The 18,021-nt window shown below is 41.3% G+C and overlaps 4 protein-coding genes across 7 annotated transcripts; 2 read left to right on the top strand and 2 right to left on the bottom strand.

Annotated features, from left to right (window-relative positions):
- Window positions 1-930: 930 nt before the first annotated feature.
- Window positions 931-5,188, top strand: ccdc77 (coiled-coil domain containing 77). Of its 2 annotated transcripts, none has more exons than XM_084364773.1 (12): window positions 931-985; window positions 1,613-1,660; window positions 2,016-2,202; window positions 2,306-2,448; window positions 2,589-2,685; window positions 2,978-3,068; window positions 3,345-3,433; window positions 3,574-3,722; window positions 3,867-4,128; window positions 4,313-4,438; window positions 4,559-4,711; window positions 4,896-5,188. In XM_084364773.1, exons 2-12 carry the CDS (start codon window positions 1,626-1,628, stop codon window positions 5,040-5,042), a joined length of 1,479 nt encoding a protein of 492 aa, XP_084220899.1. In that variant the 5' UTR covers window positions 931-985; window positions 1,613-1,625; the 3' UTR covers window positions 5,043-5,188. The 2 variants fall into 2 exon arrangements, with proteins under 2 accessions (XP_084220899.1, XP_084220900.1); XM_084364774.1 differs by lacking the exon at window positions 931-985 and adding an exon at window positions 1,296-1,331.
- An 880-nt stretch (window positions 5,189-6,068) lies between these two features.
- On the top strand, window positions 6,069-10,063 carry hdhd5 (haloacid dehalogenase like hydrolase domain containing 5). Its single transcript, XM_084364775.1, has 8 exons — window positions 6,069-6,431; window positions 6,791-7,012; window positions 7,103-7,215; window positions 7,635-7,728; window positions 7,813-7,846; window positions 7,980-8,154; window positions 8,264-8,452; window positions 8,643-10,063. Exons 1-8 carry the CDS (start codon window positions 6,321-6,323, stop codon window positions 9,064-9,066), a joined length of 1,362 nt encoding a protein of 453 aa, XP_084220901.1. The 5' UTR covers window positions 6,069-6,320; the 3' UTR covers window positions 9,067-10,063.
- Window positions 10,064-10,170: 107 nt separating this feature from the next.
- rab19 (RAB19, member RAS oncogene family) lies at window positions 10,171-13,977 on the bottom strand. Of its 3 annotated transcripts, none has more exons than XM_084364780.1 (5): window positions 13,739-13,977; window positions 13,119-13,216; window positions 12,421-12,609; window positions 11,549-11,732; window positions 10,171-10,808 (listed from the first exon to the last, which is right to left on the bottom strand). In XM_084364780.1, exons 2-5 carry the CDS (start codon window positions 13,167-13,169, stop codon window positions 10,534-10,536), a joined length of 699 nt encoding a protein of 232 aa, XP_084220906.1. In that variant the 5' UTR covers window positions 13,170-13,216; window positions 13,739-13,977; the 3' UTR covers window positions 10,171-10,533. The 3 variants fall into 3 exon arrangements, with proteins under 3 accessions (XP_084220906.1, XP_084220907.1, XP_084220908.1); XM_084364781.1 differs by having other exon boundaries at window positions 13,792-13,977; XM_084364782.1 differs by lacking the exon at window positions 13,739-13,977 and adding an exon at window positions 13,339-13,706.
- Window positions 13,978-14,074: 97 nt separating this feature from the next.
- On the bottom strand, window positions 14,075-17,162 carry ccdc34 (coiled-coil domain containing 34). Its single transcript, XM_084364778.1, has 7 exons — window positions 17,064-17,162; window positions 16,464-16,751; window positions 16,206-16,350; window positions 15,540-15,647; window positions 15,268-15,426; window positions 15,035-15,164; window positions 14,075-14,658 (listed from the first exon to the last, which is right to left on the bottom strand). The coding sequence occupies exons 1-7, from the start codon at window positions 17,150-17,152 to the stop codon at window positions 14,456-14,458; spliced, it is 1,122 nt and encodes a 373-aa protein (XP_084220904.1). The 5' UTR covers window positions 17,153-17,162; the 3' UTR covers window positions 14,075-14,455.
- Between the last annotated feature and the right edge of the window lie 859 nt (window positions 17,163-18,021).

The raw sequence follows: 18,021 nt of genomic DNA, 5'->3' as shown, positions 1-18,021 counted from the left end.
GGAGAGACACCCGAGCTTCCGGTGGAGATTTTCATAGTAAGACGATAATTAACGACGATAAAATAATGTACATTTGCAAAAACATATCGTGTCATGATGTTAAGTGTTTCACTTTGTTGTACTTCATGTCCACTTTAGACATTTTAATTATAAATACACGTTTTTTCTATTTTACCTATTGAATTCTGGTTGGCTTTTTCGCAACAGGATGCATGAGCTGATAATTAGGCTACAAAGAATTACATTTTGCTTAATAATATGATGTATTATAGGTACATTTTATATCCACAAATCTAGATTTAAAAAAAAGAAAAGAAAGTTGTTCCGAGTTTTGTAATTAATCTTAATTTGCTTTCTAATCAGTTATGATTTTTGTATGATTTATTATAGGTATAGCTTATATTCATAAATCTAGATTAAAAAAAGATGTTTCGCCTTTTGTAATTAATCTTACTGACTTACTGAATAATATTTAGACATTTATTTTGAAGGGATACACTTTTCCCTTTTGTTTCCGTCGACGATTGGTGCTTTGCCCATCATTCATGTTTTATATTAACTATGAGTAATTTAGGCACTTAGTTTAAATATAAATGATGTCTATTATATTACAGACACACATTTTAGAAAACACAGACAAATCGCTGGGCACACAGAAGAAAGGAGAGTTTCACCCAACAAATCATGTAATAACTGCGTAAACATCATTAATCATGGTTGCATCTTACTTTCATAGCAAAGAAAAACTCTTTCTCTCTCATTTATCTTCACTGCCACAAAGTTTACATGACAAACTATGTTGTTAATTGATTGTTAATTGTTTCATGAACCCTCCACTAGTCGCAGTAGCGCAGCCTGCCGCTAGTCGGCAGAATAACAATGAGTCGCTCCAGTTTCCCACGAAGAAGACGAAGGGGTGTCAACTTCCGGGTTTCAAAAGCTTGCTAGCAACGAACATCACAACTTCTGCTGAGACCGACGTGCTGTGAGTTTTGTGTGTAAAATGTTTTATTGTGTCGCCAGAGAGAAATATACCGAAGCTGAAATGTTGTACCTGTATGTGCTGACTTTATGTTCGCTAAATCTGAAGTTTCTCCATCAGTAACTCTTAAGTTACATCATGAAAGACAGGTAAACGTTATTTTGTTTTGCAACCAAAATGGACGTGCTCGTTTTGTTTCTCTCGTTATGTTGATTTTAACACACCTGACTGAGCTGGGCTATCTTTCAGCTGAATAATGTGTGTCCAAAGTGTTAAAATGTAAAATATAAACTTCTGAACACAGTAGACTGTTTTCAAGCGTCCAGCTCCCCCTGGCGCCCAGTCCGAGGTAACATGTCCCTTATTGCTTTGGTATAAAACATTTTAAACCGTTACCTCTCCTGTACAGACTTTTTAACCCTCATTCATTGTTTATATTCAAACTCCAGCCTGAAGGTTGATGTAATTATTAGATTATATAATTATATACACGTAAGACTACACATCATTGACTTGTTTACATTTTTGTAAGATGAAATAGACTGTTAAAGTGAGAAAAGGAGAAGGGAACCAGGGAACCATTTTCTTTGATACTGATGAGGCCACTAATTTTGTCGCTTTCCTTTTCAGTGTTTTGTCTGGGATGGGATCGCCAAAAAAAGATGCAACACCACACAGGTAAGTCATCATGTCGTCAACACACTGGAGGACAAACGTTTTTTTGTGGTTTCTCCGTGAGAGAAATGCAGCTGTAGCACTGAGCGTGTCCATTGTGTGAGGGGGGGTGATGCTTTTAACTGTAATCCTGCTTATTGATGCTCTGGCTTATTTTGTCAGTCTGGTCTCCCACTGTTAAAGTCTTATCCCACATGGATTTGGTCTTACTCCTTAAGTAGGTTTAACTGCCTGGCTAATCATTCATTTTATTTCTTGCCACTTATTAAATTTGCAGCAGACATTTACTGAACAAGCACAGGCAGATATGTCATGTTATAATTCCATATTATCCTATAAAGTGTTTTTCTCCCCGCAGGACAAACACGCGGACCCCTGGTCGAGAACCTGACTCCCCACTTCCTCCCGTCCATGAGCGGCTGGCGTACCTGCGGCCCTCCAGGGAGCTGCTGGAGTTCTACAGGCAGAAGATCGCCCAGTTTGACGGGGAACATGAGGAGCTGCTGCAGATGATGGAGAAGTACAGAGGCATCACAGAGGACCAGGTGAGACACAGCCATGAGTCGTATATGACACTGCTTTTCATCTACGCAAGAGTATATTCACCTCTTCTAACCTGTCTTCTCTCCATCCTGGATATCTTAACAGCATAAGCTACAGTGGGAGGTACGCCAGCGCGAGGGAGAGATTGTGGAGCTGCAGAACGCTCTGAGTGACATGCAGGTCTACCTTTTCCAGGAGAGAGAACAGTCTCTGCGGCTTTATGCAGAAAATGACCGACTAAAGATCAGGTAGGTGCACCGTTGATAATGAAACCACGGTACAGACTGTTCTTTACTGACAGAGGTCTAATCAGCCTAGCAGCCTAAACACCCGTGTGAGTGTGCAGTTTTTCTATAAAACTATCTATACACCGATCATTGTTGTGCAGAGAGTTGGAGGACAGGAAGAAAATCCAGCACCTTCTGGCCCTGGTGGGTCCTGATACAGGAGAGATCACATACTTCCACCGGGAACCTCCTCACAAGGTACGAGTTTAATTCATCACATAAACATGTGACATATTACTCTAACTGCTGCTCAAAGTGATGCCACAATTTCTTAAATTAAAGGTTTGCATGCACATATTAATGACTCAGTCATGTTTTTCAGTTTCAATACATTAAAACTGATATAGTTTAGTTTATTTATTGCATGTTTCTTAAGTGAATAACAAAACATTATTCCACTTTAAATTTGGTCTGTAACGGCAAAAAGGGCTTAAAGAAAATTAAGCTGAAAATGTTTTTAAGAAATTCTATATGTGACTTTATATTTCAGGTGACTGTCTCACAGAGGAACGCTGAGTCCAGACTGGATGACAATCTCAATCTGAGGCCAACAAAGTTAAAACCAGCTGCGACCAGGAAAGGTTCGAAAACATTTTTCCAAATGCTTTTTTCTAATGTAATATTTAAATTTTGCCTATAGTTTGAGAAAGATGTGATTGTAATTAGTTGTTGTGTTCTATAATCACTCACGACATCAGTACTGATATTGTGTTTAAACAAACTATATGAATAATGACAGTATCTGTAGTAAAACACACAGAAGACAAGATGACTTGTGAACTCTTTGCAGATTAGCAATCAATGAAACATTACTCCAAACAGACGGTGCCATTTTGATTTCATGTCTGTTTGAGCAGAGAGTGGCAGGAGAACAAAATCAGTAGACGGAGTAAATGGAGAGAGCCTGGAACAATACAAGAGCGATAACCAGACGTTGCTGCTACAGGTAGGTCAAAGGTGTTCACTGGGATTCATGTGCCATCAACTTTCAGAAACGCATCTTCACTCAGGACTAGCATTTCCCTTTTCTCCTTTCTCTGTGATTTTGTCTATGAGATGACCGAGCTTTGTGGCTCATGTTTTCAGGTGGAGGCTCTGCAGGCTCAGATGGAGGAACAAACCCGTCTGGCAAAAGAGCAGGTAGAGTCTCTGCTGGAGGATCGACGGATCAAAACAGAAGAGGCACAGGCACAACGGCACAGAGATCAGGAGCGAATCACAGCTCTGACTGACAAGTGGGTCTCCATTTTTAGTTGTTCACTCCTAATGTACGATCTACAGCTGAGACATGCTTCTTTTCATGCTGGTGAAAGTTTTTTTTGGGAATTATACTTGTCACAATGTATAACTCTCACTTCCTCTCTCATTTGACACCTCAGGCTCCAGCGAACCCAGAACCTGTTGTATGGGAGCACCAAAGATTTCCTACAGCTGAAGTTTGACTCAAGGGGTCATGAGAAAAGCTGGATGGCGGAGAAGGACCGGCTGCTGAGGGATCTGGACTCCTGCCACAACCGTCTGAGGAAGGCTGGCCCTGCCGGTACAGAGCCGGGCCGACCGTGGCAGCCCAGCAGCAGCACAGCACTGCTCCTTTCTAAGCCTCAGCCAGAGTCTCAACAAACACATAAGGAGGAGCTAAAGGTAAAAATGTGCTCTTTTTTTACAATCTAAAAGAAAGAAATCTATATATAGATGTGTTCCTAAAGAAATCGGTGTTGTAAAATACTGTAAATAACATCTTCCCATGATATATAATATCAAATCCCTTTTTGCTTTGGAGTGTTTGTTGCAGTTTTTTGATGTACCTATCTAAATGTTTCATCAGGCATTGCAGGAGGATCTGAAGCAAGGCCACCGTCTGGCAGAGATGTACAGGGAGCAGTGTATCACTCTGGAGACAGAGCTGTCACAAATCAGAGAAGAAGGAGATGTGGGCAGGGAAATATTTAAGGTAGCACTGTTGTACTGATGTTTATGTGTATAAAATCCTCACACACTTGTACGCATTTTATGGCCATCTTCAATTTTGTTGTCACTGTTTTTTGGGCTGATTAAATTTTTATGCATGCAGGAGCGTTCAGACAAAATGGCCAAGCGTCTTCAGCTGATGACTCAGCGTTATGAGGCGCTGGAGAAGAGGAGGGCTATGGAGGTGGAGGGCTTCAAGACGGACCTGAAACACCTCAGACAGAAATTCAAAGATGTAGAAAAACAACTCGTCAAGGTAAAAAGGAAATGGTCTATGAATGTCTTTTTCCCCTGTTTAGTTTTGTTTTTCTTGAACATAAGAAAATGATATGTTGTTGTTGTTGTTGACACACAACAAGTTTGTTTTGAGATATTTTATGCTGATGTGATAGCTAATATTAAAACTGTTTCACCTGGTGTCTATATATCTCCTGCTTCAGGCTACTCTAAATGTTGGGCCCAACCAGGACTTAGCCATCCTGCATGAGGTACGTCAAACCAACGCCAGAACAAAGAAGGTCCAGGGTGAGCTGATGACGCTGAAGGCAAAGATCTACGGGCTGGAAAATGAGCTGAGATTTAGCTGAGGACTGGACTGTGATGTCTTGTGTCTGCTTATAGAGGACAATCTGTGTAATATATGAAGTGTTTGTGCTACTGTGTGTACTGAGACTTAGACTGAATGTTATTTCTATTTTGAACTTTGGACTAATAAAATGTTTTGCTACAAGGATTTTTTAATAATTGATTTTTTCAGTTATTTACAGAATGAATTCAGCAAGCAGCAGTAGGCTTTCTTTCACAGCAGACATTTTGATTTGTCATAGTTGGCAAAGCTCAGGTGTTACTAACAACATTAACGATGGCTCACTTCTGTTCAGGATATGACAGAGTGACAGTGAGCTAATATACAAGACCCTCAAACTGAAGCAGCTAAATGCTAAATTCAGTCTTCATTATGTTTATTTTTTACACCTGTGCTAGATGGTAAGAAATACAGACTCTGTATGACACTGCATGTCAAATATTTATAGAAGCTACAGTCAGGGGAAAGCCACACAGCATAAAAATTACTTCATGTAGTAATTACTGTATTTATTCTTGTATTGTGATTATTATGTAGTTTTTTGACCTCTACAACATACATATTATATTTGACAAAGAAACTATTTCATATTGAGTTTATTTCGCATATTTCAGTGTATCATTTCCAAAACTGTAGGGTGACTACTACATACTCCATAACCACAAGGGAAATGGGAAAACAAAGAGAAAGAGAAAATAATTAATTGGTAAAACAATTAAATAAAATAATTAAGTATGACAACAATGTAAAAAGCTTAAACATTTGGTAACGTGTTTGTAAAATCATGAAGGAAGAGCGTAAACAGACAATCTTGCGCTCTACAAATTATTAAGATTTAAAAAATAAGGAAATTTAAAATGACATCTTTTAAATAAACATACGGATTTTTTTTGCACATTTTATGAAGAAACGCTTCTTAAAGCTTAAGTTTCAAGTTAAGTTAAGTTTCATTTCTACTGAACACTTCAGCGTTTCCGGTAAACAACATGACGTAGTAAAGTGCCTGTCAGTTTGTCTTCTGCGCATGCGCAGTGGTTGTCGTTGGAGAGCGCGGCGCTGTTCCGCTGTGTGTTGAACGATGGCAGCCACACAGCAGCAGCACGAACAGATAGTTGAGTGTTGACTCTCACCGGCTGAGACACCATGACCCACTTCTTCTGTCGTCACAGCTGCTCGGTGGACAGTTACTGTTAGCTCGGCTAAAAGCTAGCTCGGCTCCCTCCGTCCTCCATTGTTTGTTGTTTACCCGCCGGTTTGAACAAACAACACACACAGTGAAATGCAGAGGCCAAGTCCTGTGAGAAGTGGCTGGCAGCTGCTGAAAACCTGCTGTGAAGGAGCAGCCAAACAAGGAAACACCTCGACTTCGACCTCACGACATTACAGCCATGTGAGTAGACTTCTTTATTCAGACTTCACTGACATTAAAATGGTGTCTTTTATCAGCTGTTAATCCACGTTGAAGGGGGAAGACATGTATGAGTAGCATAGAAACACACTGAGCAGCATGCTGAGGCTAATCACAGCACACACACACGTGATTAAAATGGTGGGAGATAAAGCACTACACATTTACAATCACAGTTATTACTGTCTTATCCATCCCCAATAAAACTGTGGTGTCACAGTCACAAAGTCTCACTCAGTCCTCTGCGAGTAAAACAGATTAGTGCCTCAGTCTGTAGTGTCACAGCTCAGTTAAGTTAATGATCATGTTTTTACTCTACATGTTTCATCTCTGTGTCCCAGCTCCCTCCTCCTCCTCAGGGCCACAAGTCCTTCGGGCTCCTCTTCGACATCGACGGGGTGCTGGTGCGGGGCCGGACGCCCATCCCTGAAGCCAAGCAGTGCTTCAGGAACCTGGTCGATGGCAACGGGAAATACAAGGTGCCCGTGGTGTTTGTCACCAATGCTGGGAACTGCATGAGGCAGACCAAAGCGGAGCATCTGTCCCATCTGCTGGATGTGGAGGTAAACTGAACGTCTCGTGATTCATTTTAACTGCCCACAGTTTGTTCTGTGTTTTAAAGTCTTTTTCTCTGCACTTTTTCTTTATCTCAGGTGTCTCCTGACCAGGTGATGCTGTCCCACAGTCCTTTGCGAATGTTTACCCAGTTCCATAAAAAGCGTGTGCTGGTGTCGGGACAGGGTCCCGTGGAGGAGGTCGCTCACAAGTATCCTGTTTTCTGGATTTAGTCTGGTCTGGTTTCTGCGCCCCCGCTCGATGTTGACCTTTTAAAAGTGTGCATGTTCTGTGTATTCAGTGTATTTCTGTTCTTGTTCCACTTTGTTATCAGTGTTTAATCTCTGTACCCTTTGTTCCCTTTGCTGCCTGACTGTCTCAGTGAGGCCATTTTACAGATTTCATGTTTTGTTTTTTTCAAGGGAACGTTTGGAGTTTTTCTTTTTCTCACTTGGGGTTATTAATCCAGGTCAATATGTGGATATTTGAAGACATCTTTTCCCATAAAAACCTACTGATTAATGCAGGAAACACATCATAGGAGACCATTACAAGGTCCAAACAGTAGTATTTCAATCATACGTGTGTTTTGTGGCTCAACCGTATTTTACTTTAACACACCGACTTCAGCCTGGGCTTTCAGGATGTTGTCACCATAGATATGCTCAGAGAAGCATATCCTCTTCTTGATGTTGTAGACCACAACAGAAGGCCCAAAGATAGTGTAAGTAGTATTATTTTCTAGGCTGGTTGATGTTCAGGTACAGATGATGAGTTAGACGTCTTACAAACTGTGTATGTCTTACAGATTCCACCCTCCAAAGGCTTACGGCCAATCGATGGTATGTTTTCACGCACATTCAACTTTGTAGTAAAAAGCGAAATGCTTAAAAGTTTATTAACCATTTATAATAAACACTTTTATGGTTGTTTTTTTTATATATTAATTCCTTCTTCACCTGCTTCTTCCTGCAGCTGTCATCTTATTCGGCGAGCCAATCAGATGGGAGACCAACCTCCAGCTCATCATTGACATACTCCTGACAAACGGGGACCCAGATAATTCCTGGAGTTCGATGCAGTACCCTCACATCCCGGTCCTGGCCTGTAACATGGACCTGCTGTGGATGGCCGAGGCCAAGAATCCCAGGTACAGTATGTGTGTGTGTCTCATTGGAATGAACGTCACACCCTGAGACATTATTAAAAGTCTTGATTGTCACTACAGTGTTATTATACTAAATGCTCCTGTCTCATAGGTTTGGACACGGTATGTTCCTGGTGTCCTTGGAGAGCCTGTACAAGAAGGTCACAGGCTACGAGCTGAAGTACGAGGCTCTGATCGGTAAACCCAGCGTGGTGACTTATAACTACGCTGAGCTGCTGGTCAGACAGCAGGCGGAGAGACTTGGCTGGACCACACCTGTGAAGAGGCTGTATGCTATAGGGTGAGTGACTCAGTCTGCTCTTGACCACAGGCCCACATGTAACACTTGGAAATCCTGTTTACTATTTTAACTAGTCTCCTTGATTAATAATAAATGCAGATCAGTCAAACCAAAATTCTGTCTAACACCGAAGTCTTAATGTAAACTTAAAGCTCTGTTTAATGTGTTTTCACTCCATCTCTTTTTACAGTGATAACCCCATGGCTGACATATACGGCGCCAACCTCTACAACCGCTACCTCCAGGCTTCTCGCCACACCAAGGCCCAGATGCAGGCCAAGAGTGGCGGAGGAGGTGCAGACCCGTTGGCAGAAACTGTCGACGACGCCCCCAAAATGACATCAGCAGAACTGGGCGGAGCGTCAAGCACGTACGGGGCGGAGGAGGACCTCCCCGAGAGCTGCAGCTCCATCCTGGTGTGCACAGGAGTGTACAGCAGGGACCAGCAGGAGCTGCCCTCAGACCCGACGCAGACCGTCACCGAGCAGCGCATCTTCCACGGTCACAGGGACTTTCGCTTTGACCCCAGCCTCACGCAGCCGTCCGTCATTGTGCAGGATGTGAAGGAAGCAGTGGAGCTGGTGTTTGAGCAGGAGGGCTGGCCTCTGGAGTAGGATGAGCAGATCATGTCACATCTCACAACTGTCCAGTAAACAGCTCTAACAGCTCTTATCTGGTGGTAGAAGAAGTTTTGTAGGTGTATCTTTTTCTAATCTATGCTCCTGATTATCGCAGGGGAGATGTAGCTGTTACTGTGGCTAGTTCTTAGAGAATTAAGTGCCATACAGTCCACTGCAAAAAGCAACAATATAAGGTTTTAACGCTAAATATAGGATACACACATTTTAAGTCAGTCATGCATGGAAGTGTGTCACCAACTGCTGCTGCAGTATTTTTTTGTGTAGTATTCACGAACAACACATACATATCACCCTTTCTAGTAGCTCTACCTATTGTATATGAAGAGTTTATTTGCAAAAACAGATTAAAGCCAGTCTTAAAATGACAGCCAGTATTAATGATTTTCCTTCAATAGTTTAAGAAAACATTTTTGATCTTATTGAAACAACGCAACAAGAGTTTGATTGATAGTCCCTTGCGTGCAGAATTTAAAAAAAAACATGAGCTAGGAAAATCAAAACAGAGATGGCTGTTTTTGCAAATTAGTCCTTCATATACAATATAGTATGACAAACATCACTGTCCAGTTAAAGTTTAATTTCACACTTTGTACAACACTCTACCGAACTGGATCACCTTGCCTTTCCAAACCCCCCACCCCTCCAGCAGGTTCATGCTGTTTTTTGTTTTTACTGCTGTCATATTTCAGCCTGATTTGTCATTAAGCTTGGGTGAATGCGTAACCACTAATGCTTTTAAGAGGAGATTAAGTTCCCAGGTTCCACTTTAGTACCTCATTAGTTTGGATTTTAGCCACATTTAAGAGGAATTTTTATTTAGTACTTTGTGTGAAATTACCAGTCGAGATGAAAAAGGTGCTATTTTTCTGTTAAGTGGTTTAAGTTGTGAAAATCTTATGAATGGTTCATGTGACAAGAGTCTGTATTAGAGGGTTTTTTGTGGGAGAAATTAAAAAAGTTTCATAAAGTGCTGGTTTGTTGACGATGAATGATGAGTGGTTGACTTCACGTTGAAGCTATTGAACGTTGATGTACTGGAAAAAGCCATACTGAACGAAAGAACTATTAAAAAAGGATGAAAGACACATAAACGTTGTTTGTCTAGTGAAAACATTGTGTATTGTCCTACAGTCTTAGTACAAAGTCCTCCAGCAGAGGTGTGGTCTGTGCCGTGGAGTCATGATCACATCCAGCAGCAGTTATCCTCAAAAGAATCTTACAAAATACATTTGATAAGCAGCCGCCATTTAAAACCTGTGTGACTGATACTATTATAACTGTATAAATAAAAGTCAAAACATATACAAAATTTACATCCACACACACAATGCAACATGTTTAGTTTCCCCTAAAACAAACCCTTGTAAACCCCCCCACTCACTTCAGGCTGCCACCATTTTCCAAACAAGACTTAAACAACACGTCCGTGCCTCCGTCTGCTCAGCACCCACACTTCTTATCCGAGGACGTGTTTCCAAAGACCGGATGAGAGCTGTTATTCAGCATGAATTGAGGCGAGTCTTGAGAGGCCTCGTCTGTGATGGTCATGCCGTTGCGTGCCAGCAGCTCCCGGGCCATGAGGGTGAAGGCGGCGTCCACGTTCTGGGCCTCCTTCGCTGATGTTTCCAGAGCGGCCAGCACGCTGTTGTTTTCTGCCAGAGTGCACGCATCCTCGAACAACACCTGCCTCTGAGTGTGGAGGTCTGACTTGTTACCTGCAGTGGTGAGCAGAACAGGAAGTGTTCAAAACAGGAGTGGAGAAGATGTCCGTGTAGCTATCATCTCTATCAAATATAGATAAAAGATAACGTTCAGCATTTTTGTTTGAAAAGTCACAATTAATTGATTACCATAACAGTCGTATAATTTTCTGTCGGTTGCTTTTTTAGTCGATTGTTTCAGCTAAATTTTTATTCAGTTTACGATGATATAAAACAAAAGCAGCAAATGTTCACTCTGGAAAAGCTGCAACCAGAGTAATTGGTCTAGTTTTTGATCAAATACTTTGATAGATACAGTTGATAGATGGTCAAAAAAGGTGCAGATTCAGTCAGTAGACATGTATTCACATAAAGATAAACATATTGTGTGTGAGGCTGATCCTCAGTAAATTTACTGTCACAATAACCAATAAACTAGCAGCTATGACAGGCTGACTGTTGTGATATCTAAACACCATCTGCTGCGGAGACTAAGTACGGTAAAAACTAGTAAGCAAGCGAGCTGAAAAGTTTAAATAGTTAAAAGTTAAAGTGGTTTAGAAGTCAAGCTTCTGTCACTCTAAGGAGCATTAGGTAAATGCACACATGAAATAGACCCAGCGTTTTCACCATGTGAATGAAAAATGTATCAATTTCCATTTTTATATATTTCAGTGTTAAAAACCATCTAATTTAAGGTTGTATTGGTCCTTTACTTGCTTAACATAAAAGCAACTTGTCTTCATTCTGCTCACCGATGAGGATCAGTACCACGCTGGCGGCTCCAAACTGCTCCACCTCCCTGATCCAGTGGGGAACGGATTCAAATGTGGTGCGGCGTGAGATGTCATAGGCCACCATGGCCCCGTGGGCACTGCGGTAGTAGCTCTGAGTTATGGTGCGGAAGCGCTCCTGTCCTGCCGTGTCCCACACCTGCATCTGCAAGAACAAAACAACACAAATCCTCCTGGTGTGACTGAAACACAGTGTGTAATATCTGCCGCTAGGGGTCCCTCAATTGACACAAAACAAAAGATTGTGAGTGGGATCATGGGAGCTGCTGGCTTAACTTTTAAACTACCAACACTGGTGACGCTCAAGCTCTGACCTTCTCACAGAAGTTATAACAACAGGCGACTAAATGAAACGCATGCTTATGGATTCCTCTGAGTTTGAAGATTGTTTCAGATAATGCAAGTACACAACTCAACAGTAGACACTTTAAGGTCTAGTCTTTTTTTAGACCTTTCAATGCAGAATTGTTACCTATTATGTCTTTAAACATTACAAAAATGTGGGTCAAGTATCTCTTATCTAAATCACCCTGTTTAAGCTGGTCACACATGCTGTGAAGTCTGAAGGTGATCAGTCATTTTGGAGCAATGCTTGTGTGTAGACATCCAGAGTTCACAAATTAACACACCCAGAAAGCTAACACACACACAGATGATATCACATGCCACTCCTCCTTTTCTTAAAAGAAAAAAATTATTAACTGAAACAAGCAAAGGATTATTTACTTTAAGACAACAGTAAGTATGCAGGCCAAAATACACCCATGATAAAATTAAAGGATGCTGAACATGTGTGGCATTATGTCTGATAAAACCTGACCTGAGTCACGTACCTTCACTTTCCTGCCGTCGATGTCCAGGGTACGAACAGTAAAGTCCACCCCGATGGTGTTTTGCTGCTTCTCAATGAAAATGCCAGACTTGAATCTCTGGACCACGCAGGTCTTCCCCACATCCGAGTCCCCGACCAGGATGATTTTAAAAAGAAAGTCGAAGGAGTCCTCGATCTCGGGTCCTGCAGACTGCATGGTGACGGGAGGAATATATACACAAAAACAAACACGCTGAGGCTGAGCACCTGATCCGAGACCTCTGAGCCTCTATGTAACAGAACTGGTTTCTTCCACGTTGTGTCAATAATAACTGAGTGTATTTACAATAAAACAGCAGTCACATCCTCGTCAGAAAAAAAAAGGTCAAATCAGGTTGTTGTTCCAGTCAGAGATAAAATTACACTTTTAAATCCAGTTTCTTCTGTCATTTTAACCTCATGCACAGAAACGACTCTCAAATCAACTTAATTATCCCATTGTAGATTATTCAAATTCCTTATTTCCCCCATACGAGTAGAATGAGCATCCAGAAGTCCTGTTTCTTCATCCTGTTCTTGTTTCTACATCGACCACATTCTTGAAAACACAAGTGTGGTCTGTAACTGCCCTTTGGACTGTCGCTCTGTCTGCCCTCTACCTCTCTCTCTCTCTCTCCCCCCTCACTTTCATTCTGACATATTATAGACACGCCCTCTTACCTGTCTCGGTAGGTGTGTTCTCCAGCTGCCTGCCCACCTGCACCACTGCATCTTGGGATATGGATTTTCAGTTCAGGCTCTGTAACAGGACACAATACCTAGAGGAGACGAATAAAACTCAATGAAGTACTGACCCAGGAATAAATATGTGGATATAAAAGGGTTGATCAGTTTATACATAAGGAGCCATCTATCGTCGGTTTCTCTGGTTGAGACTCACCATTTCACCAAGTAGTAGGTACACACAGAGGCAAAGTGCTGGAGGCTGACTTTGAACACAACCTTTTTCCTAACAAGGCTCAGTGTGTAAATACCCCGAAGCAAAAAATAGCTTAAACATCTCCTGCGATTTAACTCCTCCTGACAGAACGTAAACACTTGGCGTCTTTTGTCTTAACAGCTGTCCTTTGGACCCCCTGAATGTTTTTTTGTAAAATTTAAAAATGCCCTACATTATCAGCCCCCTCACTGACTCCTGTCAAGTAACACATTCCACAGCAGACAACAACAGAAGGAGGTCGAGCGCAGAACAAGCAAGAAGAAGAAAACACAACAGAGAAATCGAAAGGAGGTAGTTAAAGACGGGTTAATCAAACATAAAATAAATGAAATCATTTTACCTCAGGCAGCATACATTGGTTCACAGTGAGATGTTAAAACAGAATGAACATACTGCTCTGAATCTGAATCAGCCTCTCTCTCTCTCTCTCTCTCTCTCTCTCCACCCCCTCACTCGTTTCTGTCGTCATCTCAGCCCACAGAAGAACAAGGCACAGCTGGACACGGAACAATGTGTGAGTGTGAGGGGCACTTGACCGAGCCGGGTCTATCTTTGGCTCTGACCACCAACCAGCCTCTTTCCGTGTTGTGGCTGATGCCTCATTAAGCACAATGAAATATGGTTTTGTTGACCACTTAGTGGTGGTGCAAATAATAAAAGCACAAGAGTGGAAAAATATGGTTGATTATGCCTCTTTTATCCGTACATATAATGACACGAAATAGATTTAAGCCTATTAAATGTCAGCCAACATTTATGCTCAATAGTATTATGGTAAACATCTTTGAAAAATCATATAAAAGATCTGAATCCCAAACTAATTTGAGCTAGTGCATCATTACAAAATCCCTCTAGTGTACAACAAAATATAACAATCCAACATATAGACACGGTAGCTTGTCTCAATTACCACATTCACATTACAGAACAGAAATACTTCTGTGATTCAGCAGAGTCTCAGTTCAGGAGCTGCGGTCGTGTGGATGAGTCGTGGTGAAATCATAGTTGAGCTGTAGCTAAGCTATTGTATCATAGTCACAGGTGTCAGTCTGCTGTGTCATCTCCTCTGCAGCGACTGTCCTGCACTTGCAGAGTTTCTCAGTCTAGAAGCAGTGCCGGGGCGTTGTTGGCATTTTCCTTGTCTCTGAGGTTTCTTGCCAGACGTCTTATTCGAGGATGTATCTGGAGGAGGGACGTGAATCGGTTTCCATGGGATCGGATTGTAGAAGCTGGGTGATGGGTAGGATTTGTCATAGGGACCTGGAAGATATCATACCAATACAGTATTAATACATCACAAATATGAGCAAGGCGCATGAAACTAATAAGCAACAATCACATTTAATAGAGTCTGAAAGGTAAAAACATGAATAAATCTTATCAATTATGTGGTGCCAGTTCATCCAAAAGCAGTGAGATAAGATAATTCTTTATTAATACATTTGCAGCAGCAAAGGGGAAAGAACAATAATCAGAAATATTATTTTTAAAAAAGCTAAATATGTAAATAGAATTTAATAAATAAAAGTAAAAACAGACAATGGTTGAATTTACGTTATTATACATAATGGATTTTCATATTGCATGAGTGAATTGTCAGTTTGAAACATAGTTAATAATTTCCAGGTGTCCTTACCTGTTTGGTAACAAGGTGATTTTGGACTGGCTCTGCTCTTCTCATTGGATTTTGACAGCCATTCCTTGAACTTCTCCTGTGCCCTCTTGCGGCGCTCTTTCTCCTGCTCCTCCTTCAGGGCAGCTTCCTCCTGTCGAGACAAAAAAAGACCTATTAAACTCTGGCCCTTTCTGCTTGTCAATAATAACAGTTCATTGAAAAATATTTTCATTAAAAACAGAATAACACATTACTTTCTCCCTCTTTTCCACATCCATCTTTTCTTGGTTCTTCTTCTGCAACCAGTTTTTGTACTTTTCCTGGGCTTTCTGTTCAGTCTCCCTCTGTTTCTCCTGCTGTCTCTGTATCTCCTCTTCCTCTTTGCTCTGTTTTACAAGCTGCTCGTGCTTCTCCTGGGATTGCAAGAAGAAAACAAATAGCAGACATGTCAGTGCTGGGATAGTGTGATATTACTGTGTAATTAAACACAATTTTGACAATACAGTCAATCTACTATGGCACCTACCTGTTCTCTTTTCATATTCAGCCATACTTGGATCTTCTCTTCCATGATCATCTTTTTTGCTTCCTGCTGCCTTTCTTGTTGTTCTCTTTTTTCTTTCAGTATCCGCTCCTAATTCAAGAAAAAAAAAGAGAGATTCAAACAGGATGTAATAAGAAAGTATGTTTGGGAGTAAATATGATGAACTTTATACTAAAAGCAAAGGAAAATAAGCATTACTGTGTTTAGCCTGACCTTTATCAGCTGATTTTGGCAGATACTATATATCAGTATTAGGGTATATATTGTCCAATATGCATAAATATGAAAACTTTTTGTTTTTTACAGAACATAACGCAAACAAAAAAAACATGCTTGGGCTGATTAAAAAATATTAAATTCCCAATTATCATTGTTCCAGTGCACTAATGTCATTTTGGACAACAAGGTTAATAGTTAAACTGTAAAATGTCCTGTCTCCATGTGTCCAAGGTAGCCACATATATTAGTATCAATATGAATATCGACCAATATGTGCGTATCAGACTTTTAGAGGCATTGGCCCCAAAATTTCAGTATCTGTCCGGCTGCAACATCGGTGAAGTGAGATGTCTGCACAGAGCCCAAAGGATACTATAACACACAACAGTAGTTATATAGTGAAATAAACATGATTTATCTGGGTCTTGCCTCCTCTGCTCTCTTTTCCAATCTGAGCCGGTCTTCTTTGGCTTTGCTCACCAGCCACATTTGCCATGCACTGAGAGCAGGTGAGCCTGCAGGCTCCACAGCTGCATTCAACATCTGCGATGAAGGTGTTCTTGGTAGCTCACATCTAAAACAAAAACAGATCTATAATTATACATGTTTTACTCTATATTTATATGTTGTCAGTCTGAATCATGCACTCAATCATGGCCTCGGTTCTGAATGTATCTTCAGCAGTACCTGACTGGTGAAACGCTGAGACTGGAGTTGCCGCTCTGCCTGGGTGAAGTCTGCTGAAGTCTATCTGGACTGAGCTCCAGCTCGTCATCATCGCTGTCAAAACTGTCATGATATATGGGAGAAAGCAGAGAAAAGGTGTCTTCGTCATCCGATAGGACTCCGTCGTCCAAGCCCTTGGATGGCCGGAAGTCTCGCCGCTGGCTTGTTTTAACGGGAGTCGAGCTGAATTCTTTGGACGCGGATGCGGGACAGTTGGGCAACCTCCCTCCAGACATGACCAGCCGACGTCTGCTTCAACAAACACAACGTCGACACACGAGAATGTTTTCCAGGAGTTTTGTCCGTTAACTACCGTCACGTCAACTTCTCAGCGAGGCACAATAAACAACCAGCTGACGTTTAAATGCTCATGCAAACAGCTTGTTTACACGGTTAGCAAAGTGGAGCTAACGTTAGCAAACAATGGTAACTAGCAGCTAGCCGTAGTTAGCTAACTTATCTAATACGCAACGAAGGTTTAATGCTAAGTATGAGCTAACTCTATATGCGCGGTGTGTCTCTGGCTAACTCTGGAGGAACTGTGAACATTTATTTTGTTACCTTCGGCCGTTTGTTTGACGAAAAGTCTCGCTGTGGTGCTCGAGTCTCTTCCCAACGCTGCAGCTGAGCGTTGACTTTTTTTTTCCCATGATGCACCACGCCCCACGCTCAACCTGACGCTGTAACTATGGTGATGCGTGACGCTTCGACGTTCGTCTCTTTAAATGAGTCAGTTTTTATCCCACTGTCTTTATTCTGTCTTTTCTTAATCATGTGTAATGTTTTTTATATTTAACATGTTGCTACTTGGTACTTTAGATGCAAACACAGTTTTGAAGATAATTAGAATAAAACTCTCTTTTTCAATGACTTTCAACTCAAATATACACAATTAAAACATCTGAGAGGGATATTAAGGCTCGACAGAAAATAATCTTGATACAATTCAATCCAACTATACAAACTGAGGGTTTTTTATAGAGTTCCTAGACTGTATGATTCAAGGAGCATTGATGCGGTCTCACTATGGATGCCGAATTTGCTTTTAAGCTAATTATAACAGTGATAAAATGTCCTTTTTTAAAGGATTTTGGATTCTGGCTTTATTATTTTAAGGAATAAATTAGTAGCTTGGTAAATGGACTTGCATTTCCTTTTCCGGTCTGACTGTGTCCTTTACAACTGTTGTCACATTCATACACCAATGCAATGCAAGTTGCCAACTGCTCATCAGGAGCAATTTCGGGTTCGGTATCTTGCTCAGGGGTGCTTCGGCATGGGGGGAGCTGTGCTGGGGATTCAAACCAGTGACCTTCCAGTTGCTGGAAGACCTGCTCTACCTCCTGAGCTACAGCCACCTGAGCAACTATGATTAAGTAAATAGTAATTTATGAGTAAGAAGAAGAAACTGGTCAGTTTGTGGGTTCACAGTACACAGTAAGAAAGTTTAAGGATGATCCAGCTACTTATCTGGGGTTACATGTGTTGCGATACCTATGCAGATTCTTTAAAATTATTC

Source organism: Pagrus pagrus, assembly GCF_965226575.1.
Source record: "Pagrus pagrus genome assembly, chromosome: 10".
Lineage (NCBI taxonomy): Eukaryota > Metazoa > Chordata > Actinopteri > Spariformes > Sparidae > Pagrus > Pagrus pagrus.
The sequence above is the reverse complement of the archived record's forward strand: the minus strand, read 5'-3'. Positions and strand labels throughout refer to the sequence as shown.